This window comes from Oncorhynchus keta, chromosome 18, assembly GCF_023373465.1.
Source record: "Oncorhynchus keta strain PuntledgeMale-10-30-2019 chromosome 18, Oket_V2, whole genome shotgun sequence".
Classification (NCBI taxonomy): domain Eukaryota; kingdom Metazoa; phylum Chordata; class Actinopteri; order Salmoniformes; family Salmonidae; genus Oncorhynchus; species Oncorhynchus keta.
Window position 1 is genome coordinate 5,985,929 of NC_068438.1, and position 21,682 is coordinate 6,007,610.

Below are 21,682 nucleotides of genomic sequence, written 5' to 3' on the forward strand. Positions count from 1 at the left end.
ATGAACTGTGTTTACACGTGATCAGGGGTGTATTCATTCGGCTGATTCTTTTGAAATACATTTCATGAAGGGAAGCAAACCAAACGGTGTTAAACATACCTGAATTTGTCCAATAGAAACTCTCGTTTGCAACTGTTGGACTAATGATTACACCCTATGTTAGTATTAGCCATGGATGAGGCATGCGACATCAATACAGACCAATGTCAAGCTTGGATTCGCCATGCCAAAAGGTTTTTCCCACGGTGCATGAAGAATGAGGACATTCACTGTGATGTGGATGATAATTTATGGCTAAATGCTCAAGACAGGCTTGATGCAAATGAATGGTGGTCCTTCTGTAGCTCAGTTGGTAGAGCATGGCGCTTGTAACGCCAGGGTAGTGGGTTCGATTCCCGGGACCACCCATACGTCGAATGTATGCACACATGACTGTAAGTCGCTTTGGATAAAAGCGTCTGCTAAATGGCATATTATTATTATTTATTATTTAATGTGTGCTAAACGTTATGTTTTATTTTCATTCATTTAATTTGTTTAATTTAATTTCTTACATTTGATTACAGATAGTTGTACTATGTTGGTATTATATTTTGTATCTTTTTTTTGCATGAATGATTGTAGAGGATGTCTTCATTGATCACACGTTTGATTACTGTATTACGGAAATGATAGATTTTCTGTCAATTTCGTTGGGTAACGTAAGTGTATTACCTAATGTGAAAACGGTGTAATCTACTGTAATTTACAGTACTGTAGCATATTACTTTCAGCACTTCTAAGGGCGATTTGAAACATGTACTTTGCATTGTTTGCTATTGGATTAGCTGGTTGTTAAAACGACTACATTGAAAAGATATAATGATGTTGTGTTACGGTGATTATACCAATGTACTCATTACATATTCAAAGCGATAAAAACAAACTAACAGCACTTAAAGCTGTTTGTGTGTGTGTGTGTGTGTGTGTGTGTGTGTGTGTGTGTCTGTGTGTGTGAGAAAGTGTTAAACTTCTAGAACATTGATAAGATTGATACTTAAACACACTTAAAGGCCTACTTAAACATTGGGAGCATTAATAGCTAGCTGTATGTTTCCGTGATTTCTGTGATTTCTGTTGTTTATGGTGAAAATACTCCCCAAAAATTCTGATGCCATTAACTCGATTCATTCCTGTGATCGTTTGACAGAACCTAAACGTTCAATGTACACAAAATGTGAATGACAAGACAGAACTATGTCATCAATGCGCAATAATGGAAGTGAAAATATGTTTGAAATGGCATTATTGAATCAATTCTTCATAGGGTGAGTGACTTGGCTTACAACCTACTGTGTCTTTGGTATGGCACCGTGTTAATACAATGAAATACAATACCGGCATAATGATGTACTACATGCATAGATTATACATTATATACAGTAAACATACAGGCACTTTCTGAGCACCCATAGGAATGATGTTAATTATCCCATCCCAAGACACACACACAAGCATAATGACTACTGTGATTTCTACTCTTTACCTGAGAGCCTAATTCTTACATTAGGCTATCTAGCTTTCTAAAATGACCTCAATGACATGGGGACGAAGTCTTTCAGAATATTCTGACAATAATAATATATTATATTCATTCCCCAGGCTGTATCTTAATTTCCCAAAGTGGTTTACTCCCCTTCAGTCCTCAACATCTCACATCACATTCATATGAAGGAAAGAAGGCAAGGAGCCCACTCTTCATTACTGAGATACATCCTAGGGCAAAGGTCCTTCCCTCAAAGAAAGGCGTTCTCTATGATCAGCACGTGAGGCTCCTCAGTTTCCCCAGCAGGGGGTGCCAGTGGCTCTGTAGACCCTTCCTCCAGAGGAGCACAGCACATCCTCCCAACACAGCCCTTCCCACAGGCCAGGCTGCAGGCCAGGTGTGAGGGCAGTGGGGGAATCTCCCTATGGATGATGGTGCGGTTGGTGTTGTTGTTATCCATGTTGCCGTTGGCTGAGGGAGTGGAGAGGAGGAACTCTGGTTGTACGGTACAGCAGCTCACACCTACACTCTGTAACACCTTGGTGACCCCCGACATCAGATCACCACACCTGTGGGAATAGATGCATATTGAGGTAACTGTATTACGGACCTTCCAACACCATCTCCACAACATCAACATTCATTGTTTTGTACTATAAAAACAGATAAAAACCTGTGTATCTGGAACCCAGCGTGGCAGTGGACATGTACAGACGCCACCAGGCAGCTCTCTGTCAGCTGCCACACGTGGAGGTCGTGCACCGCCTGCACCCCTGGCACACTGGCGATCCGTCGGCCCAGATCAGACACACAAACCTGGGATGGGCTGGCCTGGAGCAGCAGCCAACCGTAACGGCACACCTGGGGCAGAGCGGTGGCCAGCAGCACCACCACAGCCACCATGGAGAAGCCAGGGTCCAGGTAGATGAAGGGGCCACAGGCCACAGAGCCATGCAGGCAGTCTGGGCCCAGGAGTAGCAGGGTAAGCCCGTTGGTGAGGGCCAGGATGGAGCCCAGCAGTGCCTGGGTGAGGGTGATGAGGGATGGGAGAAAGGCGGGAAGTTGAACTCTGAGCCTTGTGGGGCTTTCTGACTTTAGGGCTGAGACTGTGGTGGGGTCTGTCTGATTATCTGAGGAGACAAGATAAAAAGGGGGTAAGGCAGGAAGAACTAGACAAAACTGAAATAGTTAGTCTGTCTGCCACTCATTAAATGGCTTAAGATTATAAGTATAGAACATTTGAAAAATATCTCAGTTTCACTTAAAAATATTTCACTTTTGTATAGCCAGCACCCAGTAGTTCTGAAAGTAGTGTTCACGAGCCAAAAATGTGCAGATATGTGTGCTACGTCATTGCTCTCTCTGTCGTGCTCATTGGTTGAACTCAAATTAGTGGGGGGCTGGCCCAGGTGGGGGAGAATGGTGCAGCACAGCTTCCAGAAAAAAAGTTGCTTTCAAAACTAGGGATTTTGTGGCTAATTGAGGTAAAACAGTCATTCTGCTCATAGATTATGCATGTGTGAACTACACATTGATACTCCCAGCCCACTAGTAAAAAATACTGATATAGTTCTAAGTCTCTAAGGTTCAAATTTTTGACAGCAATGCCATCAAATGAAAGTCAGTTGGGAACAGGTCTTTGATGTCCCAATACCTTGGCATCGGATCTATGAACTGATATGTAAAACAACAATTGACACACATTCATCCATTCATTGCAATCTTAAGATATTTTATACTTGCTACAAAAAGAATGATAAATATATACACAACATTGTCTGACCGGTGCAGCCTGGAGGAAACATAAGCAATAGAGCATATTCTAGCACTGTCCATCGACGGCTGGCTTATGGAGTCAGGTCCAGGAACGATTATGTACTAATATCAGGGTTCAGATGGACCAAAATATTGTTGGGGGGGGATCTGAAAAATTACAATCAGTCAATGGGTAATACCATTGTAGTCTTCGGTAAAGTGTTTATTTTATAGGGCAATATCGGTAAGGTTCAGAGGCCTCGTAAGACGTTGCAGTAATATAGAGGGATGTAATTGCAAAAGGAAATAGCAAAATGGTAATATACTTGGAAAGATGGGTTAATCTGTGGACATCAGTGGGTTGGAGTTCAAATCAGAATTAATGGTGGATTGGCCGCTGTGATTGGAAATCCAGCATTTGCAGGAAGAGGAAATTAGGGACATATAAGTATGCATAATCCTTTAACTACATGTACCATACATGAGTGAAAATAGCTGTAAGTAGCAGTACAAGTATCGTTGCGTGTTAGTTTACTCCAATCAGGGGAGGGAGGAGTGTAGGGTTAAATAAAACCATAATAAAAGGGAATTAGAAATGATGCAAACCATTAAATTGAATAAACCCAAAATCTATCTGCAATATTAAAGTTGATCTACACCCTAGTCCTCCTTTTGATTTGCTGTTAAATTCCAGACAAGGGTTCAACTTCCCGCCTAAGACCACAAAATGCAACATCTTCCCCAAGCATAGAAATGACTCATCTACCAAATACCAAAATGTACTGTGAAGGCCAAAGACAGGAAAGATAACATTTCTCACCTCTGTGTCCCACACACTTAGACACCTCAGAGTTGGGGTACTTTGGATGACAGCCACTGGACTCTGGATTTGGGAAGTTGTTTGGTGTCTCTGCAGTTCTGCAGTCTGCAGGGAGTGTGTGTGAGTCTGCAGGGGGTGTGTGTGAGTCTGCAGGGGGTGTGTGTGAGTCTGCAGGGAGTGTGTGTGAGTCTGCAGGGAGTGTGTGTGAGTCTGCAGGGAGTGTGTGTGAGTCTGCAGGGAGTGTGTGTGAGTCTGCAGGGAGTGTGTGTGAGTCTGCAGGGAGTGTGTGTGAGTCTGCAGGGAGTGTGTGTGAGTCTGCAGGGGGTGTGAGTGCTCCATGGCAGTGGTCTGAAAGGGGACCCTGAGGGGCCACGGTACGGAGTAGGGATGTCTGGGGTGGGTGCTGAGAGTCACTGTCAGGGTTCAGGACACTGGAGGTTCCAGGGTTACAGAGTACAAGTGTTCCATCTTGGGAGGCACCATCCAGAGATGTAGTGAGGTTACGGAGGTCATTCTCTCCACCCACTCCAGTGCTGTCTTTGGTCTGGACCTCGGCCTTGACTGTGGTGTGTTGGAATGAAAAACAAACAGATGTTCATTGCTTATATTCCAGTTAACCTGCTAGAATAATGCAGAACTTGTACACAATTCCCTCCCACACTGACATTAATAATAAAAGCAAAGAATGCTCTGTGCCTTTTCCATTCACACCAAGGACAGATCTCTCCTCCCCCTCCCAGGCAGCTCTAGTCTTGGTCCCAAGCCAGCTACCCCAGCTGAGTCCCAGCACCAGGAGGTTGTAGAGCAGGCTGACAACCCCCATCACCGTGGCCAAAAGAGGGCGCTGTATAGGGTGGGGCTGCAGGGTGTGGCTGAGGATATCCAGAGAGACAGAGACACACAGGGCAGCCAGCAGGAGAGCTGAGATCAGAGCCCCCAGGGGCTGGACCCTCGCTTCACTGTAGGACAGGCCACACAGGGAGGCCTGAGGGGGGAAGCGTCGGGGAAAAGGGTTGGCTGGAACAGACAGGGTGGGATGGGGATAAGAGGTTAGCTGGTTGGACTCAGAGTGGTCAGGGGAGAAACAATGGGTGGTTGTAGGGGTGAGAGGTTTGGAAGGAAACTGGGAAGTGGTGGTGAGGACAGGGGTTGAGAGGGGAGGAGAGGGACAGGAAGCTGAGCTGGAAGGGATGGGGGAGACACAGGAGATGGTTAAGGCATATGGGGGAGATTTGACAGGTGACTGAGTGGGGGTGGAGGTGATGGAGGTGGAGGTGGAGAGAGGGGAGGCAGGTGGCGGTTTTGGGGGGCCTCTGCCCAGGGTGGGTTGAGCAAGAGGAAGAGCCATGTGCATGAGGATGAAGAGGGTGTGGAAGACGTCCACCATGGTGATTAGGGAGTCACAGAGGTGGCTGACAACAATCTCACACAGCAGGAGCAGGAAGGTCAGGACCAGCATGCATCTGTGCAGGGAACTGCCGTGGGGGAGCCCCAACCTGCAAGCCATCTCACCTGTCAGACACATGAAAAAAAGTAACATTTCGTGCTCAATATTGATGGAGCAGCCCATCAGATGCAAGTTAATGTAATAATTGTATAGCATTTTCTATCAATGTTCACTGTTGCAACGGTTATTTGGTTACCCAAAGTACAACATACACTCTTTAAAAAATGGGTTCCTAAAGGGTTCTTTGGCTGTCCCTATAGGAGATCCCTTTTGGCTTCCATGTAGAACTCTCTGTGAAAAGCGTTCCACCCGGAACCAAAAAGGGTTCTCCATTTCTCCAATGGGGACAGCCGAATAATGCATTTATAGGGTCTAGATAGCACCCTTTTATCTAAGTTAGAAACAAAGTTACAGAGCAGGCAAATCCTGTAACCTTTAGTTCTAGCTAATCTGCCCTGTGCTATAAATTGACAAATTTGATTTGAAATGTTTCAAAGGAGCTTTAGCACGTCTCTTGTTCAGTGGAATGTGTTACCTTGCAATGGTCCAAACCAAACTCAATAACACTCTAGCCGAGCTGATCCTAAAAAGTCATATAGGAATTAGTTTCACAGCATGAATAACCTGCTTGGAGCACACGCACGCACGCACACACGCACGCACGCACACACACACACACACACACACACACACACACACACACACACACACACACACACACACACACACACACACACACACACACACACACACACACACACACACACACACACACACACACACACACACACACACACACACACACACACACACACACACACACACACACACATGCTCTGGCTGAAATACATCAATCAAAATGTGAAAAACAATTACCGGTGGTAGCCTAATGCAATGAGCAATGATGTGCTTCTAAATCAGAGCAATTAAAATTAGGCTAGTCTGACGACAAAAAAAAATCCCTGACAAATGGTTTGCTACTATCACTTTTAAATAGTGTGAATTAATATTTATATTATTGTTTTAGAGTTTCTTTACCTTTGACGCGTGGTAGATCACAAGCGTCAAATAATCTCCTGGTAAATGGTGGCAAGGTAATGGGTCCACATTCGCGCTTCTGCTTGCCGAATTAAAACGTTTCCTCGTGTGTTCAGCTCTCTCTCCTCTCTCTCTCTCTCCTCTCCTCTCTCTCATCTCCTTCTCTCCTCTCTCTCTCTCCTCTCTCTCTTTCCTCTCTCTTTCTCTCTCTCTTTCTCTCTCTCTTTCTCTCTCTCTCTCTCTCTCTCTCTCTCTCTCTCTCTCTCTCTCTCTCTCTCTCTCTCTCTCTCTCTCCTCTCTCTCCTCTCCTCTCTCTCCTCTCCTCTCTCTCCTCTCCTCTCCTCTCCTCTCCTCTCCTCTCTCCCTCTCTCTCTCTCCCACGCCCATCAAACTCCCAGGTTATAATCGCTGTCATGTGAGGGGATTCGCTCTCATTATCCCCAATCTGCTGTCCCGTTCCCTTGTGTGGGTTAAGAGGAAAGCCCACCCACCCATTTAACCCGTTACTGCCCACACATCAAGAAAAGGTCATGCTGAGTGAAAGTAATTGAAACTTGAGCAAAGGTTATACTATCGTGAACAAAAATATAAACGCAACATGCAACAATTTCAATGATTTTGTTTAGTTACAGTTCATATAAGGAGATCAGTCAATTTAAATGAATTAATTCAGCCCTAATATATGGATTTCACATGACTGGCCATGGGTAGGCCCTCCCACTTGGGAGCCAGGCCCACCCACAGGGCAGCCAGGCCCAGCCAATCAGAATGATTTCTTCCCCACAAAAGGGCTTTTTCACAGAGAAATACTCCTCAGTTTCATCAGCTGTCCGGGTGGCTGGTCACAGACAATCCTGCAGGTGAACAAGCCGGACGTGGAGGTCCTGAACTGGCGTGGTTACACATGGTCTATGGTTGTGAGGCCGGTTAAACGTACTGCCAAATTGTCTAAAACAATATTGCAGGCGGCTTACGGTAAAGAAATGAACATTACATTCTCTGGCAACAGCTGTCAGCATGCCAATTGCACACTCCCTCAAAACTTGAGCTGTCTGTGGTATTGCGTTCTGTGACAAAACTGCACATTTTAGAGTGAACTTTTATTGTCTTCAGCACAAGGTGCACCTGTGTAATGATCATGCTGTTAAATCAGCTTCTTGATATGCCACACCTGTCAGGTGGATGGATTATCTTGGCAAAGGAGAAATGCTCATTAACAGGAATGTAAACACATTTGTGCACAGAATTTGAGAGAAATAAGCTTTTTTTGTGCGCACGGAACATTTCTGGGATCTTATATTTGAGCTCATGAAACATGGGACTAACACATCTCATCTTCCGTTTATATTTTTGTTCAGTATATATAGTATCAATAAGAATAAAGCTGTGTCATTAACGTCAGGGGGAAAGTTCCTAATAATGTCATATTCATCATAAAAACTCATTGTCATACTTAATATAATAATATAATATAATAATATAATATAATAATAATAATATAATAATAATAATATAATATAATATAATATATAATATATATATATATATATATAATATAATATAATACTTGACAAAAACTCATTGTCATGCTTGACAAAAACTCATTGTCATGCTTGAGCGACCACATCCAAGACCTGAGTGGATTCTTGTGGCCACCCAAATGGCAAGTTGTGATGAGACAGAGTATAAAGAATAGACACATGAAATTTTTTTTGTTTAAACTTTATTTAACCAGGCAAGTCAGTTAAGAACAACTTCTTATTTTCAATGACGGCCTAGGAATAGTGGGTTACCTGCCTGTTCAGGGGTAGAACGACAGATATGTATGTACCTTGTCAGCTCGGGGGTTTGAACTTGCAACCTTCCGGTTAGTAGTCCAACGCTCTAACCACTAGGCTACCCTGCCGCCCCTAGGCAAGTCAGTTAAGAACAAATTCTTATTTACAATGACGGCCTACACCGGACGATGCTGGGCCACATGTGCGCTGCCCTATGGGACTCCAAATCACGGCCGGTTGTGATACAGCCTGGAATCGAACCAGGGTGTCTGCAGTGATGCCTCTAGCACTGAGATGCAGTGCCTTAGACCGCTGCGCCACTCGGGAGTCGAGTCCAACTCAAGATTTATTGACAAACGGTCAGCAAGAGAAGCATATGAATAGCATACAATCTTCAAAATACATGTTAGATTACATCTTACATTCAGCAAGCTAGGGACTTTCCTTGGTCTCAGCCTATGAACTTCATACAGGATTGTCCAGGTTTGTGTTGTGATGGTCATGCTGACATGCCATCATCACTAATAGGAGGCTTAGTCGTGCCCTGGACATATTATGCTATTACAAACAAAGGAGAACCCTTAGATTGAGAAGATCATCTCACCATCCCATGAGCGCCCCATACTGGATACATACTAACCCACATGAGCACCACATACTGAAAAACACAAACCTATCCCTCTGTAACAGAGTGAGAATTCCATCCCGACCTGGGTGCGAACTCACAGCCCTTTTCTTCCCCTCCATCCATGCCAGTGTAGATGCAGCGGTGCCAGGGCCCCATCTCAGACAGGTCCTCCCTGCCAGGAGCTTGGTGCAGTCCAGTGAGCCAACAGGCTAGATGAGGGTTGACACCACAGAAAAGTCCCTTTCACTCTTATACCAACACGCCTGCACATTCCTCAGGCCCAGGGAAAGGCCTGGCGAGGAAACATTGGATCACTTGCCACTGTCCTTAGAAAATAAACTCCTTATAAAGGTTGAATAGTTGGAACCTACAGATTTTATGATCCTTTAATAAAAGAGAATAAGGTATGCGTGACAACAGCCAGAGCAGCAGGTAATTAAGTAGCATGTTATCCCTCACATACCTTCTCAGGTTACAGCTGCTCTTTCAGCATTGCAGTCACACTCAATCCAATCTTTGCAAAAACACAAACTGAATCTGTGTCCAGAGGTTGGCTGACTGACAACTTGCAAAATATTACATAATACATGACATAGCATAATATATCATATGAACAACAACGTGTAGTATTTGTTCATCTATAAACCTGTAATAATCATCTAATAACCTATAATACTCCACATAGCCTTCCCAGCACCTGTCGATTCTATGGGACATCTGTGGATGTGCATAATTTCCCTCTACCCTCTTTTCAACGTCTTGTGCTTACTCTGCATGTCATCACAGATATGACAGTGCTGTTTGGGTATGTTCTCTGCAGTGGTGGAAAATGTACCCAATTGTCACACTTAAGTAAAAGTTAAGATACGTTAATAGAAAATGACTCAAGTAAAAGTCAAGCAGTAAAATACGACATGACTAAGTCTAAACGTATTTGGTTTTAAATATACTTAAATATCAAAAGTAAACGTAATTGCTCAAATATACTAAAGTATCAAAATACAAGTGTAAATCACTTCAAATTCCTTATATTAAGCAAACCAGACGACACCATTTTCTTGTTTTTATTTATTTAAGCATAGCCAAGGGCACATAATTTACAAACAAACCGTGCTGTATCTATTATTTTCTTCAGGAATGTAGTGAAGTAAGTTGTCAAAAATATAAATAGTTAAGTACAGATACACCCCCGCCAAAAGAACTACTTAAGTAGTACTTTAAGGTATTTTTTTACTTAAGTATTTACACCACTGGTTGCCAAATGGAAACAATTGCCATAAGGGACACATGAGACTGAATGAGATTGGTCTGTCCACTGACACTCAAATAGGTTAATAGCTAACACTGCTGACCCTTAACTTTCCAAGACAACCACATGAGTTGATCAACTAGACACCAGATTGTTGACTTATTGTTATGGCACTCCTCTGTCCGACCTCCGGTTTCACTTAGTGTGCTGGGACAGAAAACTACAGCAGCGTCAACCACAACAATTGGTACTAAACACAGCTGAGAGACACGGTCGACACTGTGCAGGTGGTCAATTGGGTTTCGGTCTTACAAATGCTACACAACTCATCAACACAACAACTGGGGCATATACAGAACATATAATGAATACATTGAAATAAGTATAACGCTTTTCATTACAGAAACTCTAATCAGGGAAAATAAATATAGATGCAATATACAATAATAACAACAGTGGGCAAGCAATCTAGGCTATGAAAATGACAGTCTGTAGAAGTAGGTTTTTAAGGCCCTTTTAAGTTCTCATGGATGGAGTGGCTCTCGGATGGTCAGGGAGAGCATTCCATAGGCGAGGGGCAAGGCAGCATGGAGGCTCGGTCCCCTATAGTTTGGAGACGTGTATAAGATCCTAGCTCAAAAGGCAAGGCAACAAACATGAAACCAAGAGACATGAGAAATTAGGAAACCCTTTATTTCAACCAAGATTATACACAAAATCCATAAATGCAGTAAAACTTGAACCCAAATAAACAAAAACAAGACATTGTACCTTCATAGATAGTTTAGAAGAACACATTATGAGATGTAGGTGAATCTACAAAAACACCACAGGTCACAATATTGCACAATATCATTGCTTATATGATTCTACCTCATAAGTCTGCCTGTACTCTAAAGACAACACTAATGTATTTCAGGTGAGGTGTACTGAGAGCAGAAACCCACTGCACTACTTCTAAGTTTACTGAAATGAAAAGGTGAACGGGGAAGCTGAGAAAAGCAGACTTAGAACTGAAGGTCACTTTTAATTCGTTTTCAGTGTTGCTTTCCTTGTGGTAAGCCTTTTCATGGGTGGCAGTTTGGGCTGGGGAAAAGTAGAACAAAATAAATACTTGCATAGATACAGTAGGGAAGGGAAGAAACATGAAGGAAAAAGAGCTATTACATGTTAATGTTCGCATGGGTGTTGAGTTAAATTTATTCCAGAAGGTCCTGCCCTTAGTCTCTCTATCCAATCCAGATCACACGTGTCTACTGTACAGAAGGAGAATGGTCCTTAAATGTATTTTTACCCTCTGTAATTCAGGGAGCTTTGGAGATGCTGAGTTTCGCTTATGAAGTTTATGTTTAAGGCTTTCTCTAGCCCCCTCTCCTCTCCTCTTTCTCATGATCTTTCTTCATATAAGCAGCTCGGGGGGGTTGGATTAGTATTGGCTGGAATTCCTTCAGAACCAGATTAGTAATGAAAAAAAAAAAAAATTACCCCCCGCCACACACACACACACACAATCCCCCACGCCCCATGAGCCTGTCTCTGAGGGGGGCGGTGAACCGCCTCACCCCTCAACGTCCCATCTTAAAGTTTGGTCACATTTTTGGAAAGTTCAGATTGAGCCATGCCATCCCAAGAAATCTGGCCAAGATGCCACTTCATACTTCAAGTATGCCACGTCATAGTAGGACACGATCGCTGATCCGAGTGGTCTAAATGTTTTTTTTTTTTTAAAGAACCATCTCTATATCAGTACACATGTCCTATTGGCAAAAAAAGGGAGAAAATATATGATAGAAATCCATAGAATACATTGAAATTAGATAAAACAATGGCAAGCATCAAACAGATCCTGTTCTCTCAATACCTCTCTTGAAAGAGGGGTCACTAGTCTGGCCAAGCTATCGGTCAGCTCTTGTACTGGGCCTTGGACCTGGTATGCAAATCAGATTTCCACTACTGTTATTTGTAGTCCCACATCATGTCTGTGGATTCTGTGTGAAGTGGATTACTACTTTTGTCTTTTAGATCTCGGACAGGTAACATGGTACCCTCTTACATTAAGCCTCTTAATTCCTTCAATACAAAGCAGTATCACCTTGCCTAATACAACTCAGACCAGGTCACATCCCATCCGAACGAAAGACGACAGGACAACAACCATTGAGATACACAGTATTCTTATTCCATATCTCTGACGCACCAGAGATCATCACACCAACCTGATACCAACAAAGGTGATAGTCATTTTGCATAGGCAGTCTCTCACTCCATCCATCCCTGCCTGCCTTCCTTCCTCTCTCTAGTCTGGTTCTAATGTCTCAAAGCTCCAGAATTGGTTAAAATGTGGGTTAGAACACTCTTGGAGCAGGCTTATGAAACACTACCAGCAGGCTTATGAAACACTACCAGCAGGCTTATGAAACACTACCAAAGGCCTCCTACAAAGACCTTTAAAAAAAAAAAAAAAACTTGAGTCTCTAAAACTGATGTGCTGTGACATTGTCAGTTAAAGCCATACCATTTCCTTCCTCGTATAGAAAGCCATTTTAGGTCCATGTCACCTTGACCAATAAATTCTTCTTCTCTACATCTGAATAACTGGAATATGGCCATTGGCTAATTTGCTTAAACATACAAAAGAAAAAAAAAGAAGAGAAACATGGAAACACTAGCAGCATTTAACTTGCTTGTTGATGGGATGGTACTAACCAGCAGAATAGCAGTGCAAAATAGACTTTCAGACCTACAGTACTTTGTCCTAAATATGATGGTCCGTCAAATTAAATATTTTCCGAAAATTCCAAATCATTTCCACGCAGAACATCCAATGCAGTTCCCAAAGAGAGTATTTCCAGTGAAACACTCCGTCACTTCATTAGTAAGTACATGCATTTATTTGAGAGAGGAACAAATGTGATTTGCCATACATATGTGATTACCAGCACATTTCGATTAATTTAACAAATAATTAAAAATGACTAAAAATGAAAGAATTACAAACAGCAGGGGCAGCACAGACATGATTAACTGGGCTGAGAAACAACCTGGTTGACCAGGGGAGACAGAACAGTGGGATTGAGACAAGGGGCTCTATTCAACCAAAACCTATATACAGAGGATCCCGCAGCTGAGACAAACCCGTCTTCTTCTTGCACTGTAAGAAAGCACCTTTTTTTGCCTTACCCTGGAACCTTCTAGATACCGGTTGAATAGGGCCGTTGGTACCTGGCCCATAGGTTCACAGTGGTGGGCATTCAGGCTCACATATGTCCCAAGATGGTATAAGACAGAGGTACCCCTGTGTTCACTCAAAACTTTTACCCACCTGTTTGTGTTCATATCAATGTCCTCCTGGCCTACAAGGAAAACACCAATATCCCCAGCGCTCCTAGGTGGCCTTAGCACAGTGGTATTTAAGATGTCAAGTTTCAACACAGGAAGTCTCTCAGTCAGCACAGGAAGTCTCTCAGTAAACCATCCCTCACGTAGCTCCTCCTTAGGAAAACGTTCATTTTCATAACTGCACTCCCCCCCCCTCCTTATTGCCATATCCGTTGATACTGCCACCCAGCATATTCTTATCTACCCCCCCAAAAAAAGAAACTCAACATAATAATTGCTCTAATTTGAATCTGAAATATACACCAAAATGGGGAAATCTTTAAAAGCAAACCCCACAGAAAATAACTAATAAAACGAGGAAGAGAAGGGGAGAAAAATAAATCACACGAAGAAAAGGCTCATACAACTATAAAATAAATACAAAACGACTGATTTCTCCAAGCAGCAAAACAAAAAGAGATGGAATTAAACCTAGTCGAGTCGAAGGCAACATTTATCCTGTGTTGAGTTGGGAAATGAGATGGCACAGTGTTGTACCTGCAAAATACAAAAGAAAGAGGGAGAACTTGAAGGAGAGAGACGGTCAGACCTGCTTTTTATTTATACTCCTATTGAGTGTCACACTACATTTAAATCACTCTGGTCGGAGACCAAAAAAAAAAAATCCACCTGGAAAAGAACGTCTGATAACTGTCCAGTCGAGAGAGAAAAAAGGGTAGACTTCCTCCGTAATGAACGGCATTACTCCGTCAAGGCAGACATTTTGTTTTCCAACATTTACAGAGGTTTCCAGAAAGCTTTAGATTGGAGTAACTCCGCTATCTGATTCTTAAAGGAAACCCAACATAATTTGTGACTGAGACCGTGTGCTTTTGGCAGATGACAGATGGTTTGGGTGTTCCCAGGGCGTTGCTGGAGAGACACTGGAGGGGACGATTCCTGAGGGGGCCAAAGCCAACGGAGGGGAAGGAACAGAAAAGAAAGCGATCACTTTGGCAGAGATCCCTTACGAGGTGGTGGTGGGGGGCAGATAAAACTGTAACACACACATTCCTTGGTTATAAAACCATCTGTGCCCCACTGTCATTGTCAGAGAATGACACACAAAGCCAGTGGGTCCTTTTGTCGGAGTCCCACACAGCTGTGCACACTCTTTCGTCCAGCAGAGGGCAATAGTATGGTTTTGTGTCAGTGTGCAAACCCACGACACTATGAAGAACACACGTCAGGGTGGAGCTGGGGGTGAGCAGAGTGTGTCCTGTGTCTTTGGTTAGCGCAGTGATAAACCCCCTCCGTCCCTCTCTCTCTCTCTCCCCCCCAGCATGAGCGTGGTTTCCTGATTGACGGAATGTAGTGACAGGCAAAAGGTTAGTGTGATTTTCTTAGTGTCCATTCTTGTTTATTTTGTTAAACTTTCTTTACAATTACAGTGTGCGCGCGTTTCAGTTGAAGTGAATTCCTTATATGCTGTGACGAAGCTCAATGATTATTGTTTTGGGTCTTTTTTTCTTTTTACTTAGATGACAACTGGTCCTCTGTTTTCATAGAGAGGGGGTGGTGAGGAGTTCGTGGTAACGACAACAAAATCGGAGGAGCAACAAGCAGAGTCACCGAGACAGAGACGAGTCCTGTGTTCCTCTCTCCTACAGAACCACTGCAGAACAAACAGATAAGACCGACATTAGAGCACACATTGCATTACTTGATATAGATCGGCCAATCTATTTTTGGGGTGTGTTACCACAAACGTGTCTAACGTGTGTTGACTGTACATTGTAAAGAGATCCAGGAGATTTAGTAAGTGTAGGTGTACCATGACACAGCTATGGTGCGTCTCTCCCAGTCTCCAGGCTGGCCTCCAGCAACAGCTCCTCCAGGTCCTGACCACAGCTCAGCTCTGCTGTGACACTCACTGCAAAATACACACACACACACACGTTCTGTCAGACTGTGTACGTGTCTGCGAGTGTACCACGTGGATACCGTATGCATGTGTCGGTCACACCCGTTGTCCCACTACAGTCAGGGTGTTCCCTCAGAGCCTGTGACTCACCGTGCTCCATCACACAGCTGCCAGGCCCAGGCTTGGGGCCCTCGGGGTCCAGCAGGTGAAGGGCAAACTCTGGCTTCAGGCCGTTGGGAAGGGCCGAGCCCACCACCTCCTCCACGCTCTCCACCTCGTCCGTGGAGCTCTCGTCTGGGGACTCCTCTGCCTTCGGAGGGGAGCTCCGGCCCTCCACCTCCAGGGAAGTGTCTGTCTCGGCTGGAACAGGCGAGGGCTCAGCGGGAAGAGTGGTCTGTGATTGCCCCTCTGGTTGAAGCTGCTGCTTCTGTAGTTCCTCTAGAACAGGATGTTGTTGTTGCAGTTCCACCTGCACAGGAAGTGCCTGTTGTGCTAGTTGCTGCTGTTCCTCCCACAGATACAGTTCTTGTTCAGTTTCTGCTTCTGCTACACTCTCCGTTGCTCCCTGCTCTGGCGGACTCTCTGGCGCCACCTGTCGCTGTGCCTGTGGAAGTGTCTCTGCCGGTTCCTGTTGTGGGGGCAGAAGCTCAGAGTCTGGCTGCACTGTTTCAGGCTGTGACTGGAGCGGTGCTGTTAGAAGCAGACTCCCCAGGGGCGTCGTGTTAGTCTGTGTAGCTAGCTGAGGTGCTAACGGTTGCGGCGCTAACGGTAGCTGAACTGTGTCACGAGCCTGTTCCGGACTCTGGTCCTGCTGTGGAAGCCGTTCTGACTGCATGTCATCTTCCTGCTCTGTGTCGGTTTGAGACTCCGCCTGTTCACAAAGTGTCTCTTCTACTGGGTCCTGACTCTCCTCCTTTTCCACAACCACCTCCTCCCCCTCCTCCCATTCCAGCGCAGCTTCAGTGGACTGCTGCTCAACAGCAGACTGTTCTAGCCGGGGCTCTGTAGTTGTCTCTACCATCTGCTCTGTCTGTTGGGGTGATGCTAGTGTTGCTGCTGCTATTTCTGTAGGAAGGGAGGGTGAGTGTGATGTCTGGGCTGCTGTTAACGGGCTCAATACAGGTTGAGAACTGTCTAGAACGCCCTCCACTTCTTCCTCAGCGGGCTGGGTTAGGAGGTTGGATGGTAGTTCTAGCGTCTCCGACGGGTCATTAGGAGTCTCTACTACGGTCTCCTTTGAAGGGGGTTGCTCTGGCGCAACAGGACTCTGCTCCATCGGTTTAGGGTTGACTGTCTGTGAGTCCTCTGAACTCTGGACCAGCTCCTGTGTCAGTGGTGTGGGCGCGGCCTGGGGTTGTGTTCTCACCTCCTCCTGTGGGGGTTGTGAACCAGGATGTGGTTGCTGTGTGGTTTCCTTCACTAGTGACACCACCGACTCTTTGGAGACCTGGGGCTTGGTCAGGCCAATCTTCCCCAGGACCTGGAACTGCTGTTGGTCAGATGGGCTCTCTACTCTGGTCACCATGAAGATCTTGTGGCCCCTCCCGGGGCTCGACACAGAGATACAGCGGCCCGGAGAGGGGGGTGTACCGGGGGCCCCCGTGGACTCTGTGACGGTGATCCCTGAAATGACAGACCCCGTAGCAGGTGAGGCAGAGGGGACGGGGGGTGTCTGTGAGGCATTGAGGGGGTGTTGAGTTGTCACCGCCCGGAGTGAAGGACCAGTGTGTTTGGGGGCGGGGGAGACGGAGGGAGCTTTAGAGAGAACCACCTCTTCATCCTCTTCTTCGTCCGTGTCCGAGTCGGACTCCAAAAGCAAAGGCAACACCACTCCCTCAGAGCTCACTGCCAATTGGCTTTCAGTCAGGCGCTCAGTGTCTTTCACTCCTTCCTCTCCTCCCTCACACTCACTGTCTTTCCCATCGTTATCAACAAGCTCGCCGGAATCAGCTCCGTCTTCCTCTATGGTTCTGTCCTCGGTGGCGATCTCGGCCATGGAGGCCGAATGCATCTGCTGCTCGGTCTCCTCCTTCTCCTTGGCTAGGATGAAGTTCCGCTTGCAGCCGTTCTGGATCTCAGCCAGCAGGGAACGCTGCGTATCGATGAAGCTCTTCACCTGGGAGGCAGAAGGAAAACAGAGGAATGAGAACTAGGTGAGATCAGGGCTTTCTATATTGATGTTCCCTGTCTACTCCAACCCTACTCCCCCCTTCCCTACAAATTAATTTGACAATTTTTTCCCTCTTGGACAACACAACTCATCTTGACAATGTATTACAAAGGACAACTTGCATACAGTCCCCACTTCTCTCTGTACATCTCCCTTTCCCCATTTCCCCCCTCTCTCTCACAGTCTCTTTCTTGGGTTCTCGGTCCAGGTCGAGGCGTAGGAGGGAGGTGTTGACTTTGAGGGCCAGGGAGAGGGCCATGAGGCCCCCCGTCTTGATCTCGTTCTCCCTCAGGTCCAGACGCAGCAGCCGGGGGCTCTCGGCGATGAACTCAGCCACCGCCACGGCACCTGACATACAGTACAGGGGGAGAGGTGGTGGTACAGGGGGAGAGGTGGTGGTACAGGGGGAGAGGTGGTGGTACAGGGCTCAGCTCAATGCCCTTTCACACACTAACAGCTCCGTTTACATAGACAATGAGGGTTTTTATTTTAAATAGCTGTAAATAGCTAAATAAGGACACCCACACACCCTCGCAAGACAGCTTGGTGGACGCCAGGCCCAGCCGGAGCACCGAGCGGTTGGCGATCAGACTGTCCTTCAGCTTGTGGACCCCCTCGTTCCCCACAGAGTTATGGCCCAGATTTAGGGTCTCCAAACTCTGGGTACAGGGCTAAAGAGGGAGAGAGAGAGGAACAGATTTTACACATAGCATGGGATAGGGGGTAGCAAATATACTGTGACGTATGATGCAAAGTACAACACACTACAAACAGAGGGCTGTATCCATCACCTTGAAAATGTATGTGTACACAGCGCAGTCGGAAAGAATTCAAAACCCTTCCCGTTTCCACATTTTGTTACGTTACAGCCAATTTTCTAAAATGTATTGAATAAAAACAAATATCTATCTACATACAATACCCCATTATGATAAAGCTATTTTTTTTTGCAAATGTATAAAAATAAAAAAAAAGGACAGAAATACCTTATTTACATAAGTATTCAGACCCTTTGCTATGAGACACGAAATTGAGCTCAGGTGCATCCTTTTTCCATTGATCATCCTTGAGATGTTTCTACAACTTGGAGTCCACCTGTGGTAAATTCAATTGATTGGACATGATTTGGAAAGGCACACACCTGTCTATAAGGTCCCTCAGTTGACAGTTCATTTCAGAGCAAAAACCAAGTCACGAGGTTGAAGGAATTGTCCGTAGAGCTCCGAGACAGGATTGTGTTGAGGCACAGATCTGGGGAAGGGTACCACAAAATACATTTTGCAGCATTTAAGGTCCCCAAGAACACAGTGGCCTTCATCTTTCTTAAATGGAAGAAGATTGGAACCACCAAGACCTGACCATCCAAACTGAGCAATCGCGGGAGAACGGCCTTGGTCAGGGAGGTGACCAAGAACCCAATGGTCAGTCTGACATGGCTCCAGAGTTCCTCTGTGGAGATGGTTGTCCTTCTGGAAGAGTCTTCCATCTCTGCAGCACTCACCAATCAGGCCTTTATGGTAGAGTGGCCAGAAGGAATCCACTCCTCATTAAAAGGCACACGACAGCCTGCTTGGAGTTTGCCAAAAGGCACCTAAAGGACTCTGAGACCATGAGAAACAAGATTCTCTGGTCTGATGAAATCAAGAACAAACTCTTTTGCCTGAATGCCAAGCGTCACGTCTGGAGGAAACCTGGCAACATCCCCACGGTGAAGCATAGTGGTAACAGCATCATGCTATGGGAATGTTTTTCAAGGGCAGGGACTGGGAGACTAGTTAGGATCGAGGGAAGATGAACGGAGCAAAGCACAGAGATCCTTGATGAAAACCTGCTCCAAACCGCTCGGGACATCAGACTGGGGCGAAGGTTCACCTTCAAACAGGACAACGACCCTAAGCACACAGCCAAGACAAAGTACTGAGTAAAGGGTCTGAATACTTACGTAAATGTAATATTTCAGTTGAATATTTTTCATGAAATAGCAAATATTTCACCAAATCTGTTTTTCTTTTGTAATTATGGGGTATTGCGTGTAGATTGAGGGGGGAAAAAACTATTTAATTTCAGAATAAGGCTGTAATGTAACAAAATGTGGAAAAAGTTGAGTGGTCTGAATACTTTTCGAAGGCACTGTATGTGTGTATGTATATATACACAGTACCAGTCAAAAGTTTGGACACCCACTCATTCAAGGGTTTTATTATTTTTTACTATTTTCTACAATGTAGAATAATAGTGAAGACATCAACATTACGGAATCACGGAATAACCAAAAAAGTGCTAAACAAATAAAAATATATTTTAAATGTTAGATTCTTCAAAGTAGCCACCCTTTGCCTTATCAGCTTTGCACACTCTTGGCATTCTCTCAACCAGCTTCACCTGCAATTATTTTCCAAAATTCTTGAAGGAGTTCCCACATATGCTGAGCACTTGTTGGCTGCTTTTCCTTCACTCTGCAGCCCAACTCATCCCAAACCATCTCAATTGGGTTGAGGTCAGGTGATTGCGGAGGCCAGGTCATCTGAGGCAGCACTCCATCACTCTCCATCTTGGTCAAATAGCCCTTACACAGCCTGGAGGTGTGTTGGGTCATTGTCCTGTTGAAAAACAAATGATAGTCCCACTAAGCCCAAACCAGACAGGATGGCGTATCGCTGCAGAATGCTGTAAATAAATCACAGACAGTGTCACCAGCAAAGCAACCCCACACCATCTCCTCTATGCCTCACAGTGGGAACGTTCAACTACTCTCTGCGTCTCACAAAGACGGCGGTTGGAACCAAAATGCTCAAATTTGGATTCATCAGACCTAAGGATAGATTTCCACTGGTCTAATGTCAATTGCTCATGTTTCTTGGCCCAAGCCAGACTCTTCTTCTTATTGGTGTACTTTAGTAGTGGTTTCTTTGCAGCAATTCGACCATGAAGGCCTGATTCAAGCAGTCTCCTCTGAACAGTTGATGTTGAGATCAGTCTGTTTCTTGAACCCTGTGATACATTTATATGGGCTGCAATTTCTAAGGCTAGTAACTCCAATGAACTTATCCTCTGCAGTAGAAGTAAGTCTGAGTCTTCCTTTCCTGTGGCGGTCCTCATGAGAGCGCTTGATGGTTTTTGTGGCTACACTTGAAGTTCTTGACATATTCCGAATTGACTGACCTTCATGTCTTAAAATAATGGACTGTCATTTCTCTTTTCTTGCCATAATATGGACTTAGTCTTTTACCAAATAGGGCTATCTTATGTATACCACCACTACCTTGTCACAACACAACTGATTGGCTCAAACACATTGAAGCGGCGCAGGTCCTAATCCAGGCACTTGTCATCTCCCGTCTGGATTACTGCAACTCGCTGTTGGCTGGGCTCCCTGCCTGTGCCATTAAACCCCTACAACTCATCCAGAACGCCGCAGCCCGTCTGGTGTTCAACCTTCCCAAGTTCTCTCACGTCACCCCGCTCCTCCGCTCTCTCCACTGGCTTCCAGTTGAAGCTCGCATCCGCTACAAGACCATGGTGCTTGCCTCATCCACCTCTGGCCTGCTGGCCTCCCTACCACTGAGGAAGTACAGTTCCCGCTCAGCCCAGTCAAAACTGTTCGCTGCTCTGGCCCCGCAATGGTGGAACAAACTCCCTCACGACGCCAGGACAGCGGAGTCAATCACCACCTTCCGGAGACACCTGAAACCCCACCTCTTTAAGGAATACCTAGGATAGGATAAAGTAATCCTTCTCACCCCCCCCTTAAAAGATTTAGATGCACTATTGTAAAGTGGCTGTTCCACTCGATGTCATAAGGTGAATGCACCAATTTGTAAGTCGCTCTGGATAAGAGCGTCTGCTAAATGACTTAAATGTAAATGTAATTGAGGAAAGAAATTCCACTAATTTACTTTTAACAAGGCATACCTGTTAATTGAAATGTATTCCAGGTGACTACCTCATGAAGCTGATTGAGAGAATGCCAAGAATGTGCAAAGCTATCATCAAGGCAAAGGGTGGTTACATAAAATATTCAGATTTTTTT

General features: G+C 45.1%; 2 protein-coding genes across 3 annotated transcripts in view; both read right to left on the minus strand.

Moving 5' to 3' along the window:
• Positions 1-498: 498 nt before the first annotated feature.
• On the minus strand, positions 499-6,823 carry LOC118396814 (uncharacterized). The gene is made up of 6 exons (XM_052468748.1): positions 6,586-6,823; positions 6,083-6,130; positions 4,797-5,612; positions 4,101-4,661; positions 2,199-2,655; positions 499-2,094 (listed from the first exon to the last, which is right to left on the minus strand). The coding sequence occupies exons 3-6, from the start codon at positions 5,605-5,607 to the stop codon at positions 1,776-1,778; spliced, it is 2,148 nt and encodes a 715-aa protein (XP_052324708.1). The 5' UTR covers positions 5,608-5,612; positions 6,083-6,130; positions 6,586-6,823; the 3' UTR covers positions 499-1,775.
• A 4,092-nt stretch (positions 6,824-10,915) lies between these two features.
• The window catches only part of LOC118396815 (protein phosphatase 1 regulatory subunit 37-like), a 52,635-nt gene continuing 41,868 nt past the window's right edge, over positions 10,916-21,682 (minus strand). For both annotated transcript variants that reach the window (XM_052467292.1, XM_052467293.1), the window contains exons 9-13: positions 18,182-18,323; positions 17,834-18,000; positions 15,633-17,598; positions 15,393-15,491; positions 10,916-15,233 (exon numbers count right to left, since the gene is read on the minus strand). In XM_052467292.1, the coding sequence (XP_052323252.1) occupies positions 15,403-15,491; positions 15,633-17,598; positions 17,834-18,000; positions 18,182-18,323 (2,364 nt within the window). In that variant the 3' untranslated portion in view covers positions 10,916-15,233; positions 15,393-15,402. The remainder of the gene's footprint in view (positions 15,234-15,392; positions 15,492-15,632; positions 17,599-17,833; positions 18,001-18,181; positions 18,324-21,682) is intronic.